The sequence below is a fragment of the Tursiops truncatus genome, chromosome 8, assembly GCF_011762595.2.
Source record: "Tursiops truncatus isolate mTurTru1 chromosome 8, mTurTru1.mat.Y, whole genome shotgun sequence".
Taxonomy (NCBI): Eukaryota; Metazoa; Chordata; class Mammalia; order Artiodactyla; family Delphinidae; genus Tursiops; species Tursiops truncatus.
In genome coordinates this window covers 102,226,824-102,245,920 of record NC_047041.1, presented here as the reverse complement: position 1 = coordinate 102,245,920, position 19,097 = coordinate 102,226,824, and the positions used below count along the sequence as shown (strand labels likewise).

The window sequence follows — 19,097 nt, the reverse complement described above, 5'->3', positions numbered from 1 at the left end:
AAAAAGGATGGCTCAGGGAAAAGGCTAATACAAGACACCCCAGCAGGCTTCTCGCTGTGACACTCCTTTACTCGAAGATCTTCAATGGTTCCCCACTGCCCACAGAAATTAGTATAAACTTTCATCTTCAAAAATATAGATATTGGGTTGGCCAAAAGGTCGTTCGGCTTTTTCCGTACCACCTTACAGAAAAACCCAAACGAACTGTTTGGCCAACCCAATGTTATGTTACATGAAATGTTCTGAGTGATTTACATGTTAACTCATTTGAGCCTTGTATCAGCTCTGTGGGGAGAGGGAAATTATTATCTCTGTTCTACAGATGGGGGAGCTAAGGCACCGAGAGGTTAAGTCAGTTTTTGAAGGTCACACAGCAGCAAGTAGCAGAGTCGGATTCAAACCCAGTGTGGCAGATTGTATTTAAAAAGCTAGCCATACCCTAGATGTAATCACAAGAGTCCTTATAAGGAGGAGACAGGAGGGTGAAGGGAGGTAGGAGATGTGATGAGAGAAGAAAGAAGAGGGAGAGATGTGAGGAAAGGGCCACAGGCCGAGGAATGCAGGCAGCTTCTAGAGACAGAAAGAGGCAAGGCAACAGATTTCCCCTGAAGGCTCCAGAAGGAACTGGAGTCTTCTTTTAGACTTTGGACCTCCAGAACTGTAACAGAATAAATTTGTGTTGTTTTATGCCATTAAATTTGTGGTGATTTGTTACAGAAGCAATGGGATATTTTTTTTTAAAGGATTTTATTTTTTTCGCTGTGTTGGGTCTTTGTTGCTGCACGTGGGCTTTCTCTAGTTGTGGCCAGCCTTCGTTGTGGTGCGCGGGCTTCTCATCGCGGTGGCTTCTCTTGGTGCAGAGCATGGGCTCTAGGCATGTGGGCTTCAGTAGCTGTGGCTCGCAGGCTCTAGAGCGCAGGCTCAGTAGCTGTGGCGCACGGGCTTAGTTGCTCCACGGCATGTGGGATCTTCCCGGACCAGGGCTCGAACCCGTGTCCCCTGCATTGGCAGGCGGATTCTTAACCCCTGCGCCACCAGGAAGTCCGCAATGGGATATTAACACTGTTGTATTTTGCCTGTTGTCTCTGATCCATACAACATACTTCTAGCTTATATTTAAGAAAAAAGAAAAGATGGCCACAGTATCTCCCATCTCCCAAAGTGACTTCTCCTATCAGGACTTCTCCTCTTGAAGCGGGGCAGGCAGGCTTGTGGCTACAGCAGAAGTGACGCCATGTGACTGCCGAGGCTAGGTCACAAACGGCGACACGGCGTCTGCCTGGCTCTCTTGGGGTGTTCGCTCTGGAGCCCAGCCACCACGAGCAATATGAAGATGCTGTGTGAGGTGTTCTGGTTGACAGCCCCAGCTGAGGTCCCAGCCAACAGCTAACATCTACCACTGGACGTGTGAGTCGGTGAGCAGGCAGAGGATGCAGCCCCTAGCTGTTGAGTCGCCCCCCACCTCTAAGTCTTCCCAGCTGAGGCCTCAGACATGGTCAGCCAGAGACATGCTGTTCCTAGCGTGCCTCATCCAAATTCCTGACCCACAGAGCCCAGGAGCATGAAAAGGTGGCTTTGTATCACTAAACAAATGGGGGCGCTTGTTACGTCAGGCAGCCTGGCTCCAGAGCCACACTCTTAACCACTGTCCTCTGCTGCATCCTAGAGGCCCAGCTCATACTCCCGTGCGATCCCCTCCTATTCCCTGGAACCCTTATCCTCTTCCCTAGTCAAATCGCACTACGTACGTGCTGCTCCCTAAACCTTCCCACCACCTTGCTTTGGCTCATGCTGTTCCCTCCACCAGGAGTGCTGTTCCCGACCTGTCCTCCTTTGCTTGGTATCTGAGGATCAACGAAGGGAGAGCTGCTGGGAAGGCACCGGTGAATGAAACACAGAGTTCCTCCTCTCAAGGAGCTTGAAGTCAACAGAAAAATAACTGGGAAATTACTGGGCGTGCTGATGAGCAAAGAGGCTGTGGGAAGACAGGGACAGGTCCAGGGAAGGTGAGGTCCAAGCCTGGCCTACAGGACGATTAGGGTTCATCAGTGGAACACCTAGAGAGGAGGAAGGACATTCCAAGCGGCAATGGGGAACAGACGGTGCAAAGGCCTGGAGGGGGTAGGTGAGAACATGGGGTTTTCAGGGAATTGGAAGCTGCTGAGCGTGGCTGCAGCCCAAAGTCTAAGTGGGATGCTGGGGCTGGGAGGTGGGAGGTGGGTGTGGAAGGGAGGACGGGGTTACAAAGGTCCTCACAGGGGCCTGGATGCTTCTCTTAATGCTGCATCTGTATCCCCCTCACCTGGTAACAGACGCCAGTTTTCTTTTGAGAACCACCCCCTCACAACCACCCCGAGTCCAGGTGGTGGGTCCACCTGGCTGTGAGTCCACCTGGCTGTGAGGTAGGCTTGGGACCAGGGTCCCTTAACCACAAGGACCCGAAACAGAGAAACCTGAGCCACTCCCAGACGTTAAGACACTACTTCGGGGAGAAGAGGGCTCTCTTTGCTGGAATGGCCCAGCTGGTGGGCCAGGCTGTGTGTTTTGGTTGACAGCCCCAGCCGAGGCCCCAGCCAACAGCTAACACCTACCACTGGACATGTAGATGGGAGCAGCCTGCTGTGGGTGAAGTCAAAGAGAGCTGAGCCAAGAGACAGAGAGAGAAATTTCTGAGAATACTGTCTGAGCAGCTGGATCCAGCTGTGCCTGAAGCTACTATATTCTGGGCTTCTTAATTACTCAAGCCTACGAAGTCCCCTTTGCTGTAGGCAAATTTGAAATAGGTTTCCTCACTTATAACCAAGAAATTCCAAATGATGGAGCCCTTAGAAGTGCATCTGGGCTTTGCCTTGAAGGTACTTGGGGAGATATTTAGGAAGTGGATTTTAGTAAGTTCACCACCCCCACCTTTCTGTATTGTCCCCAACCTCCAAGACACACGTGGTCACCTTTTTTTTTTTTTGCTGTACACGGGCCTCTCACTGCCGTGACCTCTCCTGTTGTGGAGCACAGGCTCCAGACGCGCAGGCTCAGCAGCCATGGCTCACGGGCCCAGCCGCTCCGCGGCATGTGGGACCCTCCCGGACCGGGGCACGAACCCGCGTCCCCCGCATCGACAGGCGGACTCTCTGCGCCACCAGGGAAGCCCAGGTGGTCACCTTTTCCATTAAGCCTTCACTGATGTGCAGTTTGGATTTCTCCTCTAGGCTGTCATGGGACATATGGTCCAGCCTCTACTTCCATTGTTTACATGGATTGGTATCTTCTGCGCCACTGCCTGGAGGATGAGGACCATGGCCGACACGTGGCCCCTGTCAGAGGCTTGCAGCAGTGATGTTCGCCAGGTGGAACAAAGGCCCTTCCCCTGCCCTTGAGCCTCCTCTTAGGTTTACATCACCACCAGCAGCACCGGGGCTGGGGACGCTCACCTCACAGGAACACCATTTGCTGAGCACTAGGGCTTGCACCTAGCAAGCCTTCGATCAACGTGTGCCGTAACTATTACAACTGTGGTTACTGCCTGCAGCTACCATAGTCGGCTAACCCTGTCCTGGGTTCTGGCCCCCTCCACGCTGGTCCAGGAACACAGGAAGGAGGAGAAGGGGCGTGAGCTCACCTGTGCTCAGCACAGAAGCCAACCGCACCTCGTAGCAGGGCTTCCCATCCTGGCCGACCTCCTTGAAGAGCCGTGTGTTGTAGGCACTGAGGTTCTGGAAAAGACCAGGGCAGGGGTTTGGGGGAGAGTAAGTCCAGAGCGGGCTGTGGGGTGGGGGGAGGGAAAGTGGGTCACACCAGAGAGAGAAGATACACAGGTAAAGCAGTCCGGGGCCTCCGGTGGACGTGCCTGAGTTGTCTGCGAGGGGAGAGAGCAGGGGCAGGCCAGGGCAGACTCTCGCTCTGCTCAGTACACTAAGCGCTAACTTTTACTAAGCGCTGTGCAAGACACTTCGTGACCTCAGCTAACCCGGGGTACAGGAGGCAGGTCCCATTCCACAGATAAGGAAATGTCACTGTGCGGCTGAGCTGGGAGGTGAAAGTGACACATGGATGCCCCAGCCCAATCCAAGCAGCTCTGATGTTCTGTGTCCTCCTGCCCTGAGGCTGTCACAAGGCCCTTCAGCCCAGGGTGGGGCAGGGGCAGCTCCATCAGGGCACACACGGGGACATCTTCATTCACGCCAGGCTGACCCTTAGACGAGGATTCCCAAGTCTTCTCCACCTCAAGGACCCAAGATGCCCATGCCTCTGGGCCCAAGCTGAGACACAGGAGTGGGCGCCAGTGCCAAGGGGACCCCAACAAACCACCACCCCAAGTTCCCCAACCCCCAAACCTGTGAGTCCAGAAAGTCTTGGGCTAGTTTGGCATCTTCCATGGTACAGTTCCCAGAGAAATAGGTGGTGATTCCCTGTCGGGGAAGGGGCAGATGGGAAATAGGAGTTGCTGAGTTGGGTTGGGGAAGCTGGTGAATTCCTTCCCAGCCACCCTCTCCAGCCTCTGGCTTCCTCCACTTCCTCTCAGCAGCCTCCACTGTCCCTCTCCAACTCTTTCCAGGGGGAAAAAATTACAACACAAACAACAAACAGAGGCCCAAGTCCAGCCTTCCTGAAGCTCTGTGCCAGCCTCTCGCGGGCCCGCCCCTACGGTTTGCTGCATCCCTCACCCCACGCAGCTCCCAAGCAGCCTCCAGAGGTGGGAAGCTTTGGCCCCCTCCTTTCCCATGCCCCCTCCTCAGCTCCCTCCAGCTCTCAGCTTCTCTCCTTCCTTCCTCCTGCACATGGCATCCCAGGATGTCAGAACTGGGAGGGCATTCAGAAAGCGTTCCATCCAACCTGCTTACAAATGATGGCGCTGAGGCCTGCAGTGGAGGGCAGCTTGGCCTCAGGCGTGACGGACAGCCTGCTGCCTCCCCATCGGGTGCCCCTCCCTCCATACCAGGCGGCCCCCAAGGATGCCCTCCACTCCCCAGTGTGGTTGGGGGGGCCTCACCTCCTTCCCCAGCCCGAGGTGTCGAAGCCTCGATTCCAGAGAGAACATGAGCTCCCCGCAGGTCTGCCAGAGGCCCCCGACTTCCTCCGGGTGCTGCTCCGCAGCCTTACTACCCAGGATCACACGTTCCAGCTTCTCCTGCAGGGGAAGGGAGGCCCGTGGCCTGGCCACACCACCCGAACCTGCCTCCTGGAGTGCCCCCCTCCCTGCCCCCATCGACCCCCAAGCTCTTCTCCCACAGTCTAAGACCTTCTGGCCCAGAGTGCAGTTGACAGACCGGCAGCACTGACTTTGCCCGAGAAATGCAGACCCTCACGCCCCACCTGCTCAGGCCTGCTGGGTCAGAAGCTGCATTTCAACAAGCTCGCCAGGCAATTCGTGCACTCAGCAGGGGCTGAGAGCCCTGGTGTAAGAGCTGCCTCTGCCCCAGATGGGCCTGAGCCCCGTGGTCCCAGAGAGGGGCTCCTCATGCCCAGGCTCCTCCGCTGTCCTCAGTGGTGACAGGCAGGCTCCACCTCTGCAGCACCTAACAGCGCACAGAGCCCTTTCACAGCCTCCGCTCATTCGTCCCTCGGGTCAGCAGGGTCAGGAGGTGGCTGCAGCACCCAAGGCCGTGCAGTGTGGTAGTGACAAGGTCAAAGCTCCTCTCAGGGCCCGACTCCCACTGGGGCTCCATCTGCTGCATGCCCCGCCCCCCCATCCCACCGGCCCCAAACTGCCCACCTTTCCCAGCCGTCTTCAGCTCACCTTGGGCAGGTTGGGAACAAACTTGGTGTCACCAAAGGACTTGTAGTTGCCCATGTTGGAGTAGACACCTGCAGTGTAGACCAGGAACGCCTGGGGGAAAGGGGGTCAGAGGAAGCACAGCCTCCCTACCCCACGGAGGTTCCCTCCTGGGATATTAACACCCCAGAGGAAGCAGTATGGGTGAGGCTGGGAGACTGGCGGGGCAGGACCCACATCCTGGGAGGCCCCAGTCTGGCCACAACATGCTTTCACAGCCCAGTCTTCACACACTCATCGTCCAGCCAAACTGGTCTTCTCAACAGCTACCAAATACATCCAAGCCCTCATGCACCTTGTTCCCTTTACACCAGCACCCTCCCAGCCACCTGCCGCCCTCTCATGTGACCCCCGAGGCCCAGTGCAAACACCACCTCCTTCTGCAGGAAGGGCTGTCCACAGCCCTCACCTGGCAGGCAGCCAGCACCGGAAGCATCAAACGTTAGGGCTGGAGGGGCCTTGGTCAACTACTCTGTGGTTTTTGCCGGCCCCAAATCTAGGCTCCCTTCCTCTGGCAATAAGGCCTCACATTTTCCTTTTGGGATAGGGCGAAATCTCCCTTCCCCAACTCCAGGGCTGGACACAGGCCCAAGGTGGCCAATAAGAGCCCAACCAGGACATTTCCCAGTGGCAACGAGCCTCCGGTTTATACCAAGACTCATCAGGCCTGAGTCCCCTGGAGCTCCCCTACTGGGGTGACGGAAGAAAGCAAAGCTGAGAGATGAAGACTGCATCACCATGGTATCACCGAGCCCCTGAATCTGGTCGTGCCTGAAGCCTCCCTAGCCCTGGACTTTTCAATTATGTGAGCCAGTAATTCTCTCTTTTTTTAAATAGACTTTATTCTATAGAGTAGGTTTAGGTTTCCAGCAAAACTGAGCGGCAGGCACAGAGATTACTCCAAAGTCCCCTATCCCCACACAGGCACAGCCTCCCCCATTTTAATAGCCCGCACTAGACTGGTGCATTTCTTACAACGGATGAACCTACATTGACACCTCATCACCCAAAGGTCATAGCTTACATTAGGGTTCACTCTTGGCGTTGTACATTCTATGTGTTTAGACAGATGTATCATGACATATATCTACCATTATGTATGATACATTACTCTGTATTATACAGAGTAGTTTCAGTGTCCTAAAAATCCTCTGTGCCCGTCCTCCCTCCCAACGCCTGGCAACTACTGATCTTTTTACTATCTCCATAGTTTTGCCTTTTCCAAAATACCATATAGTTGGAATCATACAGTGTGTACCCTTTTCAGATTGGTTTCTTTCACCCAGTAATAGGCATTTAACTTTCTCCATGTCTTTTCATGGCTTGATAGCTCATTTCTTTTTAGCACTAGATAATGTTCCATTGTCTGATGTACCACAGTTTGTTTATTGAGTCAGCTACTGAAGAACATCTCAGTTACTTCCAAGTTTTGGCAGTTATGAATACAGCCGCTATAAAAATCGTGTGCAGGGGCTTCCCTGGTGGCGCAGTGGTTGAGAGTCCGCCTGCCGATGCAGGGGACACGGGTTCGTGTCCCGGTCCGGGAAGATCCTACGTGTCGCGGAGCGGCTGGGCCCGTGAGCCATGGCCGCTGAGCCCGCACGTCTGGAGCCTGTGCTCCGCAACGGGAGAGGCCACAACAGGGAGAGGCCCGCGTACCGGAAAAAAAAAAAAATCGTGTGCAGGTTTTTTTGTGGACATAAGTTTCACTTCAAGTTTTCACTTTGGTAAATACCAAGGAGCATGACTGCTGAATCGTATGGCAAGAGTACGTTTAATTTTATAAGGAAGTGCCAAACTCTCTTCCAAAGTGGTTGTACCATTTTGCATTCCCACCAGCAATGAACAAAAGTTCCTATTTTTGCACATCCTTGCCAATATTTGGTGTTGTCAGTGTTTTAGATTTTGGCTGATCTAATAAGTATATAATGGCATCTTGTTTTTTAAGTTTGCAATTCCCTAATGACATACAATGTGGAGCACCTTTCCATACGATTATTTTCCATCTGCATATCTTCTTTGGTGAAATATCTGTTAAGGTCTTTGTCCATTTTTAAATCAGGTTGCTCATTTTCTTACTGTTGAGTTTTTTTTTTTTTTTGCGGTACTCGGGCCTCCCACTGCCATGGCCCACGGGCCCAGCCGCTCCGCGGCACATGGGATCCTCCCAGACCAGGGCACGAACCCGCATCCCCTGCATCGGCAGGCGGACTCTCAACCACTGCACCACCAGGGAAGCCCTTACTGTTGAGTTTTAAGAGTTCTTTGTACATCTTGGATAACAGTCCTTTATTAGACATATATTTGCAAATATTTTCTCCCAGTCTGTGACCTATCTTTTCATTCTCTTGACAGTGTCTTACACAGAGCAGAAAACTTTAATTTTAATAAGTTCAGCTTATCAATTATTTCTTTCATGGATCATACTTGGTGTTGTATCTAAAAAGTCACCTGCATACCCAGGGTCATCTAGATTTTCTCCTATGTTATCTTCTGGGAGTTTTATGGTTTTGTATTTATATTTAAGGTTGTGATTCATTTTGAGTTAATTTTTGTGAAGGATGTAAGGTCTGTGTCTAGATTCTTTTTTTTTTTTTTTAACATATGGATGCCCAGTTGTTGTAGCATCACCTACTAAAAAGACTATTTTTATTTCATTGTACTGCCTTTGCTCTTTGTCAAAGATTTGTTGACTATATTTATGGGGGTCTATTTCTGGGCTCTCTATTCTACTGCACTGATCTATTAGTCTATTATTTTGCCAACAGAACACTGTCTTTTTTTTTAATTAATTAATTTTTATTTTTGGCTGCATTGGGCCTTTATTGCTGCACGCAGGCTTCCTCTAGTTGCGGCGAGCGGGGGCTACTCTTCATTGTGGTGTGTGGGCTTCTCACCACAGTGGCTTCTCTTGTTGCGGAGCATGGGCTCTAGGCACATGGGCTTCAGTAGTTGTGGCACGTGGGCTCAGTAGTTGTGGCCCACAGGCTCTAGAGCACAGGCTCAGAAGTTGTGGTGCACGGGCTTAGTTGCTCCATGGCATGTGGGATCTTCCGGGACCAGGGCTTGAACCTGTGTCCCCTGCATCAGCAGGCGGGATTCTTAACCACTGCGCCACCAGGGAAGCCCCAGAACACTGTCTTGATTACTGTAACTTTATAGTAAGTCTTGAACTAGAGTACTATCAGTCCTCCAACTTTGTTCTTCTGCTTCATTATTGTGTTGGCTATTCTGAGTCTTTTGCCTCGCCATATTAACTTTAGAATCAGTTTGCCGGTATCCACAAAACAACTTGCTGGGATTTTGACTGGGATTGCATTGAATTTATAGATCAAGTTGGGAAGAAGTGACATCTTGACAATATTGAATCTTTCTATGCACAAACATGGAATTTCTCTCCATTTATTTAGTTCTTCTTTGATATTTTTCATCAGAGTTTTGTAGTTTTCCTCATATAAGTCTTGCACACATTTTGTTGGATTTACGACTAAGTATTTCAACATTTTTGAGTGCTATTGTAAATGGAATTCTGTTTTAAATTTCAAATTCTACTTGTTCATTGCTGGAATATAGGAAAGCAATTGGCTTTTGTGTATTAACTTTGCATCCTACAAACTTGCTATAATCACTTATGAGTTCTAAGAGTTTTGGGTTGATTCTTTCAGATTTTCTACATAGACAATCATGTCATCTGTGAACAAAGACAGTATTAAGTCTTCCTTCACAATCTGTGTACCTGTTATTTCTTTTTCTTGTCTTATTGCATTAGCTAGGACTTCCAGTACAATGTTGAAAAGTAGTGGTGAGAGGGGACATCCTTGCTTTATTCCTGATGTTAGTGGGAAAGTTTTTCACCACTAAATATGATGTTAGCTGTAAGATTTCTGGTTTTCTGACAGTTTTTATCATGAATGGGTGTTGGATTTTGCCAAATGCTCCTTCTGCATCTATTGATATGATCGTGTGATTTTTCTTCTCTAGCCTGTTGATGTGATGATTTACATTTATTGATTTCTGAATGTTGAACCAGATTGGCAGGATAAATCCTACTTGGTCATGGTACATGATTCTTTTTATATGTTGTTGGATTCAATTTACTAACATTTTATTGAGGATTTTTGCATCTATGCTCATGAGACATATTGGTCTGTAGTTTTCTTTTCTTTCATTGTAATTTTTGTCTGATTTTGGTTTTAGGGTAATACTGGCCTCACAGAATGAGTTAGAAATTATTCCCTCTGCTTTTCTCTTCTGAAAGAGATTGTAGAGAATTGGTATGTTTAGTATCAATTAAGTTAGTACTACTAACTTAAATGTTTAGTAGTGAACCTATATTGGCTTGATGTTTTCTGTTTTAGAAGGTTGTTTATTAATTATTGATTCTATTTCTTTAATAGATATAGGCCTATGTAGATTATCTATTTCTTCTTGTGTGAGTTTTGGCAGATTATGTCTTTCAAGGAATTGGTCCATTTCATATAGGTTATCAAATTTGTGGGCATAAAATTTTTCATAGTATTCCTTGATTATCATTTGAATGCCCATGGATCTGTAGTGATGTCCCTTCTTTCATTTCTGATATTAGCAGTTTGCGACCTCTCACTTTTTTTCTTAGTTAACCTGGCTAGAGGTTTATCGATTGCTATGATCTGAATGTTTGTGTCCCTCCAAAATCAGTATGTTGAAACCTAACGTCCAAGGCCATGGTATTAGGAGATGGGGCCTTTGGGAGGAGATTAGATCATGAGGGAATAGCCCTCCTCATTGAGATGAGTGCCCCTACAAAAGAGATCCCAGAGAGCCAGCTCAAATGATCCATCATGTGAAATCACAGTGAGAAGTCAGCAGTCTGCAACCCAGAAGAGGGCTTTCACCAGAACCCAACCATGCTGGCACCTGTCTTCCATTCTTTTTCTGCCTTCTGTGGTTTTAACTGAGCGTTTTATATGATTCCATTTTCTCTCCTTTCTTAGCATATCAGTTGTACTTCTTTTTCTAGTTTTTTCAGTGGTTGAGTTTGCAATATACATTTACAACTAATTCAAGTCCACTTCATGGGCAGTTTGAGTACCTTATAATAACAAAAGGATCCTAATTCTTGCCTCATCTCCCTCATATCACTTCTGTCATTCATTTCACTTCTACATAAGCATACATAAGCATATACATACATGTACACATAAGCACACATAGTTGGATATGTTGCTGTTATTATTATTTTGGACAAACTTATCTCTGAGATCAATTAAGAATAAGAAAAATAAAAGGTTTTATTTTACCTTCACTTATTCCTTCTCCAGTGCCTTTCCTTTTTTTACTGTACATCTGAGTTTCTGACCTATAACATTTTCCTTCTCTCTAAAGAACTTTTATCATTTCCTGCAAAGCAGATCTATTGGCAACACATTTCCTCAATTTTTGTTTGTCTGAGAAAGTCTTTATTTCCACTTTACTTTTGAAGGATAATTTCACAGGGTATAGAATTCTAGGTTGGTGCCTTTTTATCTCAACACTGTAAATATTTCAGCCCACTCTTCTTGCTTGCATGATTTCTGAAAGGTCAGATGTAATTCTTCTCTTTGTTCCTCTGTAGATAATTTTTCCTTCTGGGTTTTTTCAGGACTTTTTCTTTCTCTTTGATTTTCTGTAGTTTAAACATGATATGCCTACATGTAGGTTTTGTTTGTTTTTCTTTTTTGTTTTGCACTTACTATCCTACTTGGTGTTCTCTGAACTTCCTGGATCTGTGGTTTGGTATCTGACATCAATTTGGGGAAATTCTCAGTCATTATTATTTCAGATATTTCTTCTGTTTCTTTCTTTCTTCTTCTGGTTTTACCACTATATATGTTACACTGCTTATAGTTGTCCCAGTTCTTAGATATCTTATTCTGTTTTCTTCAGTCTTTTTTCTCTTTGCTTTTCAGTTTTGGAGGTTTTTATTGAGATACCCTCAAGCTCAGAGATTCTTTCCTCTGCTATGTCAAGTCTACTAATAAGCCCACCAAATGTGTCCTTCACTTCTATTAGTGTTTTTTTGATCTCTAGCACTTTTTGGATCTTTGTTGGAATTTCCATCTCTCTGCCTACATTGCCCATCTGTTTTTTTTTTAATTGAAGTATAGTTAATTTACAATATTGTGTTAGTTTCAAGTATACAGCAAAGTGATTCAAATATATATATGTATATATCTATATATGGATTTTTTGGGGTTTTTTTTTTGCAGTACGTGGGCCTCTCACAGCTGTGGCCTCTCCCATTGCGCAGCACAGGCTCCGGACGCGCAGGCTCAGCGGCCATGGCTCACGGGCCCAGCCGCTCCGCGGCATGTGGGATCTTCCCAGACCGGGGCACGAACCGTGTCCCCTGCATCAGCAGGTGGACTCTCAACCACTGCGCCACCAGGGAAGCCCTATATATGTATTCTTGTTCAGATTCTTTTCTATTATAGGGTATTACAAGATACTGAGTATAGTTCCCGGTGCTATACAATAGGTCCTTGTTGTTTACCTATTTTATATATAGTAGTGTATATATGTTAATCCCAAACTGCCCATCTGTTCTTGCATGCTGTTTCCATTAGCACCCTTGGAATATTAGTCATAGTTGTTTTAATTCCTGGTCTGATAAGTCCAACATCCCTGCCATATCTGAGTCTGGTTCTGATACTTGCTCTGTCTCTTCAAGCTGTGTTTTTTGCCTTTAAGAATGTTTTGGAATTTTTTTCTTGATAGCCAGACATGATGTGCTAGGTAAAAGGAACTGTCATAAATAGGCCTTTATTAAGGTGATGGTAAGGTGTGGGGGCAGGGGAAGCATTCTAGAATCCCATGATTAGGTCTCAGTCCTTTAGTGTGCCTTTGCTGCTGGACTATGAACTTCACATGTGCTTCTCAGTCCCATGTTCCCACCACTCCTCTTAGGTGGGACAGATGGTCAGAGCTATGGAGCTGGGTATTTCCCTTCTTCCAGATCAGTTAGGCTCTGATAAAACCCTAGCAGGTTTGGTTCTGGTTAAACAGTTTTTCCTGAGGGCAGACTGTGTTAGGAAGAACAGAATGTTCTAGCATATTTCAAAAATGGTTCCTTTTCCTCTCCTCCTGTGAGGAGCATGAGGGACTTTTTCTCTGAAATTCATTATGAGAACCAGGTCAAGCTCCTGGAAGTAAATTCCCCCAAACTGTGGGCCCCCCTTATGACTGGGTCCCCTTGGAGTTTTTAACTCTTAGAATTGTCCACATTGAGCCTCCAGCAATTCGTCAGTTACAGTTCAGGTTTTCCTACCCCAGCACTGGTTCTGTGGAGGTTTCTGCTCGTGCATTTTTGCTCTGGTAAGTTGTGATTCTCTGTACCTGCCTGTCTGTCTCTCCAATTTTGGGGGCAGCAGTTTGCCCTGTGACCTCACTTCTCTTAAGGATCTAAGAAGAGTTGTTGATTTTTCAATTTCTTCAGCTTCCTTACATGCCAGACCAGACTGGGAGTCAAGGTTTTTTTTTTTTCTTCATTTAAGCCAATTTGAGGTGGGTTTCTGTTACTTACAAACAAAAGAATCCCACTGAAAATAATGAATACTTGGGTAGCACTTTTCCATTAATAAGTACTTCCCCAGCTATTAGCTCTTTTAATGAGTAAATCAAGGCCTAGAGACGGGATGTGATTACTCACAGTTCAAAAAAACGTAGAAGAAACAGCCTGGGCCTCAGCGCAGAGATAAGCAATCCAATCCCTTTATTTTACATATAGAAAGACAGACCATATCCTCATACATTCTTGGTGAAGCTTTTTCAGAGGATGATTTAACAGCACCAATCAATTGCCAATGTACAGAGCCTTTGACCCAGCAATTCTACTTCTACAAATAGATCCTACTCACACATGTGCGTAAGTATGCTCATCGTGGTATTGTTTGTAAGAAGAGTAGAGAAAAACCTAAATGTCCATCAATAAAGAAAAGATTAAATTGATTATAGTGTGCATTGCTGTGGAATGCTTCACTGCCAATAAAAAAGAATGAGGTGGATTTATACGTACCCCGTGTAAGTTCTCCAAGACATGGTGTTCGGTGAAAAAAGCAGAACTCATAAGCATACATAGAATGTGATCTCATATGTAAAAGAGAAAATAAGGAACTAATACATGTGCATATGTACATGTACAGGTATGCAATACAGGCAGAGGACTGAAAAGGTTATATATCCCACCATCTTCAGTGGTTACCTCTGGGGAGGACACTGAGAACAAATGATCTTTTTGCTTTGTTTTGTGTCTTTCTGCATTTCTGTAATGCACTAAGAATGCATTAATGTATTCCTTGGCCAACAGACCCACAGACAGACAAAAACAAGGGGACAGGCAGAACATTCTGCCCAGGGACACACAACACGGTAGAGGAAGATATGGTCAGAACACAGACCTCCTGATTCCTACACTGGACTCATTCCTCTACCGCCTCCGAATCTCCACAGCTGTTTCCTTTACTCCACAGCCCTTGTTATAATCACAGCAGCCACCACTTATCTTGGCATCAGGTTGCTACAACCCTAAGAGGTACAGACTATCCTCACGCATATCTTGCAGATGAGAAGACTGAAGCTCCAGGAGGGGATGTCCCTGTGTTTGAAACCTTTCGTCTAATGCAAAGAGACAGAAAGTCCTTTGTACCCCTGCTTCCTGGCCTCTCACACCCAGAAGCCACTCAGGAAATGCAGGCTGGCCTGAGAGAACTGACCTGATATTCCTCTTCGGTAAGGCCCTCAGCCAGGGCATGCTGGCGCAGCTGGTCGGGGTCCTGCGCACGGAAGAGGCGGCTGAGCAAGGCATAGATGTAGGGGGCCTCAGGGGAGGTCTGCAGCAGCACGGCCAGGCCTCCATACCAGGCAGCCCGTGACAGGTGGTGGGCATAGAGGCGCTCTGTGGGTAACAGCAGGCGGAAGGCCTCGCGGCAGTCCAGGCTAGACACGCCGATGTCATTGGGGAGGATGTACTGGGTGTCCGCCATGGGCCCTGCTGAGAACCATCACCATGATCACAGCCATCATTTATCGCACGCCAACTGCACACCTGACTCTGCACTCTCACAGTCTGATTTAATCCTCTCCAAAGTCCATGAGGAAGGGAATACCACTGTACGCATGCACCAGATATGCTAACTGAGGCTCAGCCACGGTTAGGTGACTCACCCAAGGAGATTACAAAATATTCTGGTAGGCAATGTTTGGCCCATGGCCTCTCAAACTTAAAGACTGAATCCAACTACCTAGTATTACAGTTGGGGAAACATGTCCAGAGAGGCTAGAGCTTTGCCTAATAACACAAGGGAGAGGTCAGAAGCAGAGATCTGCATCTCTGGATTCCCAGCCCCAGGCCTCACTCCTCCCCTCCTCCTTCTCTGACCTCCTAGCCTCCTCCTTCAGAATCATCCTGCAGGTTCTTCAATTCTGCCCACCACTGTGCTCATAAGGACAAAGTCCCAGTTGGAAGACCCAGGTTCCAATCCTGGCTCAGCCCCAGACTCCTAATATCAAGTCAATTGTTTTACTTTTCTGCCCCTCCATTACAGCCTCTGTAAGATGAGATTGATAGTAACCCCAGCCTCACCAGGTGGGTATGCAAATTAGATGAGGTCACGAGGTCACAAGGTCACCCCTATCGAATGGAATGTACCTACAGCAGTAAATGATTTTCCCTGAACTCTTCCTCTCTCACTGATCCCAGGATCTGTCCCACCCTCATCCCTCTGCCTTTTCTTCGGTCCTCCGTCCTCCTGTCCTCTCCCTGTACTGAGCCAGGGGAGCTACCCTAGCTACAGAAATTCAGAGTTGGGAGAAAACTCATTTTACATTTAGGGAGATTGAGGCCAAGCAACTTACCGAAGGTCTCACTGCCCGGTTGGGATCCGGGTGTCTCCCAACCCAGAGTATACTCCACAAAGCCCTCTCTTACTAGGAATGAGTTTCCAACCTCCCCCGCCCCTCCCGATGCTGCTCCCCAATAGCACAATCCCCTGGGCTCTAAAAGGAGTGTTAACCCTTTGCTGCCTGGAGCATTCCTTGGCCTCGGGGCCGCGATGAATTTGGCAGGGGTACGGGATGGGGGGCAGAAAGAGAATGATCTTGCGCTCGGCCCAGACTCGCCCTGTCCCCCGAGGATGACACATGGTGACCCTGAATCCCGGGCGCCGCGCCTCACCTCACCTGCAGCAGCTGCTCCGATCGCAAACTCACTTCCTGCTTCCGGCTCCCCCCCATTCATTGGGGCTCCGCGAACTCCGCCCCCACCAGCCAATTGCCGGGCCTCGGGGTCCGGACGGGCATCGCCTTCAGCCAATAGGCGCGCCGAGGCGAGCTTCGCCGGCATGCCGGCTCCCCGCCCCAGGCACCACGGCGTCGTAAGCAGAACGGCCCCTGTGGCCTTGGCCTTTTGTCGGCAGGTGGCGCCCGCGCGGGGGTCAGGAACCTCAGTGGCCTGGCCGGTGGCGGCCTAGTTCCGGCAGACGGGGCTGGCAAGGGACCCCGAGTCCAGGCGGGGACTGTGGGGATTACCCCCCCACAGTCCTGACCTCCGCTCTCCTTTGGGGTTTCTCCCAGTCCCCCGAGCTCAGTTTTGTATGGGGGAACCTGCACCGTGGGAGTGATGTGATCCTTCCTCGGTGGAGTCGAGGGCCAGGGGGCGGAGACTCTTCCGAGACTGCAAAACCCTTCGCGCAGGGAATCGAGGCTACAGGTGAGCGGGCTCCTGCCAGGGCTGACATGGTCCTACCGTGTGGGGGGCGCGGAGAAACGCCCCCAAGTACTTCCCTGCACCGCTACCGACTTACCGTGGGCCTGATGGGGGCTGCAGCTGAGTATCTTCGAGCCTCAGTTTCCTCAGCACAAAGGGGCGAGGGGCCTGGCAGTTCCCTGGTGCTTGCCGGGTGCCTGACGGATGAGAAAGCCGCCTGTGACCCCAAAAGGCTGCCCAGGGCAGAGCCGAGCCTTGGATGTCTGGAGAGACTCACAGGAGGATGGCCTGGGCGGGGAATGGCATGTGGAAGGGCCAAGCGCCCAGCCTGGGCGACGTGGGGAACATGGTGAGGGTCCCAAGTCAGAGGTGGGGCAGAACCAGGCCATCTACGGTCCAGTCAGGCCTCCCCTGCCTACTGGCTGTGTGTGCTTGAGTGGGACACTTTACCTCTCTGAGTCTTGGCTTCCTCAGCCAGAGAACCAGGCTAAAAATCGTCTTTACTCGGAGGGATGTTGTAGGCTTGAGTGAAGTGTTGACAGGGTAGTGCTGCCCCCTAGTGTTGTGCAGAGAGGGGTGGAAGAGAGGGGATACCCTTCTTGCCAGCCTTGGCCACACCTGTGTCTCAGCCCAGAGCAGCAGCTACCCACGAGTGGCACCAGTTTCTCATTCACAAAAAGTGCCCAAGGCCCTGCTTGGTACAGTGGTGTGAACTGTTGACTCTGATGGTGATTTTCATTGTAGGGAGGAGCTCAATAAATTGGTCTGTGTCCTTAGAAAATCACTTTTCTTCCCTGTGCCTCGATTTTCATTGTCTTTAACATGCGTGTAAAGTCTTCCTTGACTTGGGAGAGGTTGAAATGTACACAGATAAAGAAGGAAGTGCCTTCCATGGACACCAGTGGGCAGCTCAGGCCAAGGAAAGATCCCAGTACTCCTGGGAAACCCCCAACCGAGCTGCATTTTTATCTTCACAGCTAATATGAGCACTTCCTGAGGGTCTGTGCTAGCAGCTTGACATGGAGGGTCCCATTTAATTCTTGCAGAAACCCTGAGATAGGATATCATTTTACCTGTTGCACATATGGGGAAATGGAGGCTGATGGATTCATTGACTTCCCTAAGGCCACCCAGGAAGTCCTCAGGTGTCCCTGAACTGGGGTCTAGCCTTCCACCACATTGTCCCCTCCACCTGTCCCAACACACACACACACACACACACACACACAGTGTCACATGCAGCAGTCTAATCCCTGGAGTCATGACCATCCCCAACCTTGGCTCTTGCCCATGGGAATGAAGGAGAAGGTGAGGAAGTAATATTAAGTACATACTATGTTACAGGTGTCCTCCATACATTCACAACCACCTGGCAACATAGGGACTGTTATTCCATTTAACAGCTAAGGAGACTGAGGCTCCAAGAGTTGGAAAGGGGTAGAGCTGAACCAAGACCAGGGCTGTCTGACCCCCTCCACCAACACCTCTGAGTTCTCCCTCGTGTGGCACGTGTGCCTTTTGCTTGCCTCTCCTCCTAGAGAGTCTGAGGTTCCCTGATAGAAATGGCATGGGAGTGTTCCCCCGTTTGGTTCTCAAAAGAGTGAGAAGAGAGGAACTGGAAAGAGTTGGATTCTTACTGCTCTGGCTGTGTGTGTGTGTGTGTGTGTGTAGTTGCAATGCTCCCAAGTCCACCCCAGCATCCCCATCTGGGCTCCCCCTCTGTGACAGTGTGATGCTCTAGAAGCAAGAGTCTGATCACCTCCTCTCACCACCAGCAAGTGCCCTCTCTCCTCTCAACAGTCCCCGGTCTGGTCTCTGTGGCTCCAGCCCACCGTGTGGATTAGGGCAGGTCCCTCCCCTTGGAATCTGTACTCCCTAAGGCTCTGTCTTCCACTGGGGATGATGCCCAGGTCAGGCTGGTACTCAGAGCCTCTTCTTCAGATTTTTATATTTCCAGAACCTCCATCTACCTGTCTTTCCAACTTGCTTGCCCCAGGAAAGCTCTGGGGCAATCCCAGCAGCACCCCGAGCTTGCCTTGGCTCTCAGGAAGAGGCGACACTTAGCCAAGATGAATAGGGATCCAGTTCAGACTTGGCCTCTATGGCAACCAAGGCCCACCAGACCCCAGCCCAACATTCCCAGCCTTCATTCCTCTTTTCTGCCTCCTCCACACCCACGTCATTGGTCATCAAGCATTTTCCCTGCCACACCTTTGCCCATGCTGTTCCCCTTACCTGGGTTGCCCTCCAGACCCCTCCATCCCTGTCCAAGGAAAGCAGCCCAGTGTGATGGGGAGAGGGCAGGCTCTGAGGCTAGGCAGTCAGCTGCGGATTCGAATCTGACTTGGCCACTTTCCAGCTGTGTGACTTGGAGCATGTGTTTTAAGCTCCCTGTAAACAGAAATGGTAACACCTCCCTCCCTGGGTTACTGGGAGGATTAAATAATAAAACCTCTGAGAAGCAGAGCCTGGTGCCTGGTGAGTGCTCAATGAACATAGTTATTATTACCATTAGCACAGTGCAGGGCACACAGTGGGCATTCGCTGATGGTAGCCCTTGTGTCACAGCCAACACTCTGGAACCACGAGTCCTCTCCCCGCCCCCCC

The 19,097-nt window shown here is 49.3% G+C and overlaps 1 protein-coding gene and 1 long non-coding RNA gene across 6 annotated transcripts in view; one reads left to right on the top strand and one right to left on the bottom strand.

The window, feature by feature from the left end:
• The window catches only part of DPP3 (dipeptidyl peptidase 3), a 34,363-nt gene extending 18,232 nt beyond the window's left edge, over nucleotides 1–16,131 (bottom strand). The window contains exons 1-6 of one of the 5 annotated variants that reach the window (XM_033861152.2): nucleotides 15,965–16,131; nucleotides 14,500–14,774; nucleotides 5,735–5,824; nucleotides 4,988–5,125; nucleotides 4,332–4,406; nucleotides 3,617–3,710 (exon numbers count right to left, since the gene is read on the bottom strand). In XM_033861152.2, coding sequence (XP_033717043.2) covers nucleotides 3,617–3,710; nucleotides 4,332–4,406; nucleotides 4,988–5,125; nucleotides 5,735–5,824; nucleotides 14,500–14,774; nucleotides 15,965–16,127 — 835 coding nt within the window. In that variant the 5' untranslated portion in view covers nucleotides 16,128–16,131. Of the gene's footprint in view, nucleotides 1–3,616; nucleotides 3,711–4,331; nucleotides 4,407–4,987; nucleotides 5,126–5,734; nucleotides 5,825–14,499; nucleotides 14,781–15,959 lie in introns of those variants that run through there. The other 4 variants (XM_073809189.1, XM_033861155.2, XM_033861153.1 and 1 more) reach the window with 4 other exon arrangements.
• Nucleotides 16,132–16,215: 84 nt separating this feature from the next.
• LOC141279416 (uncharacterized) overlaps nucleotides 16,216–19,097 on the top strand; it is a 28,102-nt gene continuing 25,220 nt past the window's right edge. Inside the window, exon 1 of the long non-coding RNA XR_012333622.1 lies at nucleotides 16,216–16,493. This is a non-coding gene — a long non-coding RNA (uncharacterized lncRNA). The remainder of the gene's footprint in view (nucleotides 16,494–19,097) is intronic.